This window comes from Notolabrus celidotus, chromosome 10 (assembly GCF_009762535.1).
Source record: "Notolabrus celidotus isolate fNotCel1 chromosome 10, fNotCel1.pri, whole genome shotgun sequence".
Lineage (NCBI taxonomy): Eukaryota > Metazoa > Chordata > Actinopteri > Labriformes > Labridae > Notolabrus > Notolabrus celidotus.
This window is the reverse complement of record NC_048281.1, coordinates 22,331,593-22,337,039: the sequence shown is the minus strand read 5'-3', so window position 1 is coordinate 22,337,039 and position 5,447 is coordinate 22,331,593. Positions and strand designations below refer to the sequence as shown.

Here is a 5,447-nt window from a genome sequence, read left to right as displayed (position 1 = left end):
CAGTGCAACATGTGTTTTAGTGAATGAGAATGTGTTAGTTGTGTCTAACAGGTGAAAAGTGCTTCTGGTTTTGCCAAAAGAGTGACTGATTCAATACATGGGTTCAGGCCACTAAGGAATTTGGTTCAGACAATAAGGGTTCAGTGTTTTAGCTATTGAGAAATACTGTAATATACATTATAAACAATGATATCAAAAATCATTTTTCTTGAAATGAGGACTAGTCAAATAAACACCAGAAGTGCTCTGTTTCCAGTAATCCACCTAGAAGAATGCATCACAGTCATTAAACAAACTTTTCCTTCTCTTTTTCTAATCATTTAAAATTAACGAGCGGTGGAACGCGCCGCCAGCCACGCGCTCCTCTCTGCACCTGAAGATGAGCTCCATAAAGACGGATACAACCAGGCCTGCTTCTTCCGGTGGTGACCTTCAAAATAAAAGTGTAGACGATCATTTACCTCACGTTCATTCTAAGACACTGAAAAATAGAAAAAGTACGTGTCGAATACGGATTCTAACACAGCTGTGTTTACAATTAAAATAGCTTTCTGCTCTCTTGAGTTTAAACGCTGTTGCTCTGAAGTGTCATGCATTTATTTTGGAAAAACAAGCGTTTCCAAGTGTTACTGCATCGGGGATCTTTTAGCTTGATGCAGGGGTGCTGCTGTCGAAAGCCAACACATTAAGAAAATATAAGGCTAAACACACTTAATTGATACCGGGTTGTTTTTCCTCGTCTATCCTGGAAGATGGTGGCGAAGCAGAGGATCCGCATGGCCAACGAGAAACACAGCAAGAACATCACGCAGAGAGGAAACGTAGCCAAGACTCTGGTGAGCCGTTCACTGACAGCGAGATGCCAGCATGACATTAGCCCAGATAGGTGACGTTCACTCCGGTCTGATCACAGCAGCATGATGAGGCAGAGGATGATGATGATGATGATGATGATGATGGTGATGATGATGATGCCAGCCGCCTGTTAGAGGAGTCTTGCTTATGACCACACATACGTCCATCAGCAACACCTCTACAGCTCCGTGTTGATCTCTGTGATGTATTCTGTGTGACCCACTAAGAAGAGCTGCTTCATTAAAATGTAATTTATTCACTCTGCTCGTTACCGCCCTCCGCACTGGAACCTGACATTTCTGTATGATAGCAGAAATATTGATGACTTGAAAAATGTTGGCATTAAATTAGTGTGTGATATAATCAAAGGCCCCCAAGTAGCAAACATGTTATTTTTCCCCACTGATAATTGAGCCACACTCTTAAATCTGTTAAGTAACCTATAGGCACTTTAGAGGGAGGGGGGGGGGATTTACCAATCTCTATTAAGAGATAATATCTAGCAAAATTTAAAGTAAAAAAAAAAAATCTATAACAGTGTTATGATTTCACAGAACATTAACTTAGTTTGACTTCAAGTTACTGTGAGAAGCTTTTAGTTTGTATTGACCTTTGTGACCCCTGTGGACAAAGCACAACCTGTTATGTCTTGGTTGATATCCTGTAGAGCAGAGGTTCCCAAACTTTTCAGCCAGCAATCCCTAAAGTATAGATGCCAAAGACTTGCGACCCCGCACTGTCCCTTGAAGTGATTAAATGTTGCTTCATACTTAATTTAGCTTGTCTATATGGCTGTTTCTTGTTGCTGAAGAGGAACCTGCTGCAACTGATGCTTACTGAAAAACATTAACTCTGACCCTAACCTGTTTTTAAAAATGAAAAGTTCATTTGCAAAAACAGTAAACTCATTTTTGAAAAATTTTAAAAATGTTTCAAAAAACACATTTCTTTCTAATACTAGCTTTTGGTATGATCAATCAACTGAGGTTGGGTGGCTTTAACTAAGTCAAAATGACTTTGCTAATCAGAGATATCTTGGAAATGTAACTTTATCAGGAATCTATATCAAAAAGAATTTTTTTTTCAAAATTTATAAAAACAGAACTATCTGTTTTTGCAAATGAACTCTTCAAACGTATTTTCGACCCACCACTACCCCCACGACCCCCCCAGGAGGTCCCGACCCCTTCTTTGGGAACCCCTGCTGTAGAGTAGGGGTTCCCAAACCCTTCAGCCAGCAACCCCGAAAATAAAGGTGCCAAAGACTTGCGAATCAATTAAATGTTGCTCCATTCTGTGCTGTTATGACTTAACCAGCAGCATCCTTTGTTAACTAATTGTTAATCAATTATCCAGTCCTACACTTAGGAGCAGAGATGTCAAGTAACGAAGTACAAATACTGTGTTACCTTACTTAAGTAGAAATTTTAGGTATCTATACTTTACTGGAGTAGTAGTAGAGTGAATTTGATTGTGGTTGGACATGATATATTAACATATTAATATAATATTATAGTCATTATGGCCTTTATAAAAATGTTTTTTTGGGGGGAAGTGGGGTACTGCACTATAGGCCCCTGTGGCACAGCCTAAGCTTTTGTCCTTAATGGCATTTTTTCCCCCTTACATTACTTTTATTCTTATATTTTAAGTAGTTTTGAAACCAGTACTTTTACACTTTTACTTGAGTAAAAAGCTTGAGTTGATACTTCAACTTGTACAGAAGTACAAGTATCCATACTTCTACTTGAGTAATGAATGTGAATACTTTTGACACCTCTGCTTAGGAGTCATCTGGCAAGAAAGACAGACAGAAATATAATGACATATTTTTTATTTGAAGGTTTTATTTCAAATTTAACAACTATTTTTGTCAATTTCTTTCAATAATGGGTAAAATATGGAATTTGAGATGACTTTTAAAAAATCATCCTGGAAGACATCGCTCGACCCCCCAGGGGGTCCCGAACCACACTTTGGGATGCCCTGCTGTAGAGGATAAAGTTATGTTTCCTTAAAATACTGCTTTCACTGAACAATAAAACAAATCAAGGGTTAAGACTACCTTCATAGAAAAAGTGAATGTGCTCTCTGAATCCTGTTTTATTTGGCAGCTTTAGAGGCATCAGTATTAATTTCAGCTTGCTAAACACTCCTGTCAGGCGTTTTAAGTGACGCTTCTCTATACTTCAAATGTCATCTGCCCTCCAAAAGATTCACAGTTATGATGCCTTTGTGATCTGAATGAATGTGAGGACCAGGAGAGGAAGATTTTAATGAACTTTGTGACAGAATACGTGTGAATTACCCTTGTGGTTAGCGGTGGTGTTTTGGGGTTTTAAGGAGATTGCACAATAGTAGTCCATAACTATAGGTGCATTTCTACCAAGAGTTCCGGGGTCTTTTAGCCCCCAGAACTACCCCATGAACTTTCCCTTGAACTAAAAGGTTCCTGTGTCCCCATTGTTGTCTGCGTTTTGACCACGGGCTGAAGTCCCGGGTAGATTGTGCAAATCAGGCCAGTGACGTATGGAGAAAAAAAATTATATTAAATAATATTTTCAAATCTTAATAAAAAACTAAACTAGTATGCATTCCCAGGAACTCCCTCTGTGTTTCAAAAACTGTGTAAACTCCACAAACACCGTCACATTCAACCAAAAGTCCCAGGACCTTTGAAAGCAGGGGCTTTTCAGGGGGGAGATTAAATACCCCTGAACTACATTTAGACCCTGGTTCCACCGGTCGGAACGAACGTAGTTCAGGGGTAAAGTCCCTGCGGTGGAAAAACGCCTTATGTGTGTACCAAGATTAATCTACCTTGCACATTTTCTACTTCCATCCTTCATGTGTCGTAAAATGGAGTTAAAATAGTGGATTAAAGGTGAAATGTTGAGCCGGTTAAGGTTTTGTTTTTTTTCCTTGTACCATGATAAACTCCAGCAACTGTTATTGTGTGAAGAAAACAGCAACTTCCACCACCAGCATAATTGAGACCTTAGCTGTCTCACTGGCTATAACAACCCTTTTCGGCACCAGCAGACAGTGAGGTTGCGTGTTCAAACAGACTTTACCATCCAGTGCGGCTGATGGATTCTCCTTAAACCAAATTGACAAGACAACTCAGTGCTGTTTTGTTTTTTGGCGTGTCCTGTGACATTCCAAAGTGGTTACTGTGAATATTTTGATGGGCAACATAACCTCAATAGTGGTGCAAATTAAACCTTTTTGTAAACCTATCCAGATCCAAGCAGCTTTACTATTACTCTGCAGCATCTGTCACATGTCTTTTAAAGGTGCAGCACTAATTTACTGTGTTTGTGTGTTTTCTTTGTGTTTCCTGTAGCGACCACAGGAGGAGAAGTATCCTGTGGGCCCCTGGCTGCTCGCCCTCTTTGTATTTGTTGTGTGCGGGTCAGGTATGAACTTTCGATAACTGTTGAAAGTTTTTACATTTGAATTTAATATATTTATGAAGTTTATACAGGGATTTATAAGGCTAATCTAGGCTAGTACATGATGCAATTAAAGGTAATATGGTAGAGGAGTACTAAGCAAAGCTTTCTAGACTGAATTTCAAAAAGCTTTCTGAAAATATGAAACTTTGGTTTGAGGGAAAAATCTTCAGAATTGATAAATGTATTATTCACCAGTAATGGTCTTTTTCTCTCAGCCATATTTCAGATCATCCAGAGTATCCGTATGGGGATGTGATCCAGAAGGAGCTTCTATACTCCCCGTCCCCAACCCCCATACCCTCACTGAGCCCTGCGAGCCCACACCTGCACAGCCCTTGGACCCTTTCCAAAGGCCCAGAGACTGACACCAAAGCTTTAAGATCAAGCAGACCTTGGAGAGAGAAGCTCCCCCAACCAGCCCCTCCTCGAGACAACCCCCTGCCCTGATCAGCATTTACATTGTCGCAGTCTGTGGTACTGACAGCTTTTCTATAGACAGTCTAAAACCACACCGGCTGAGGAACATGTGTGTCTCATCACTCACTTGGCACTTGTGTGTGTCTGTTGTGTGTGATTATGAAGGTGTGATTGTTGTTATGAGAGTATGTTTGGCCAGTGATTCCTGCTGACGATGTGCCATATCTCAGTTGAAGTATTTGTCTGTGTTATGTGAAGAGAATCTTTTTTATTTTCAAATAAATGTGGTGCATTTAGGAAGTGCCTAGTTTTACTTCTGGTTTGGTTTTTACTCCTTGTGTTTATCTCACTTGGCTCTGCCTCCCCTGTCTTTTGATATCTAGATTCAGACTCTTGTTGCTGTGTGTTGGGTGGTGGGGGCTGCTAGGGGCCAGGAGCTAGAGTATGTAGTATCAGTGTTGTCACTACCTGGAGCTTGCATATACGGAGCCTGTGTCTATTGAACGTGGCAATACTGTATGGGTTGGGTTGTTAAATTGGGGTGTTCTGCTAGTGGATATGATGGACAGCGGGAGCTGGCATGGAGGAGGGTTGCTCTGGGACGCCAGAGTTAACTGTTTAGCCTCTCCAAGGTGTCATGGGCCTAACTAAACAAGCATCAGTGAAGGGAGGAGCCCACTTGATAACCCCAGTGATGTGCTGACTCTCGCTCCCCAT

At 40.7% G+C, this 5,447-nt stretch overlaps 1 protein-coding gene across 1 annotated transcript; it reads left to right on the top strand.

Moving 5' to 3' along the window:
• Positions 1 to 604: 604 nt before the first annotated feature.
• Positions 605 to 5,043, top strand: serp2 (stress-associated endoplasmic reticulum protein family member 2). Its single transcript, XM_034693921.1, has 3 exons — positions 605 to 836; positions 4,202 to 4,274; positions 4,529 to 5,043. Exons 1-3 carry the CDS (start codon positions 753 to 755, stop codon positions 4,567 to 4,569), a joined length of 198 nt encoding a protein of 65 aa, XP_034549812.1. The 5' UTR covers positions 605 to 752; the 3' UTR covers positions 4,570 to 5,043.
• The last annotated feature ends 404 nt before the right edge of the window (positions 5,044 to 5,447 follow it).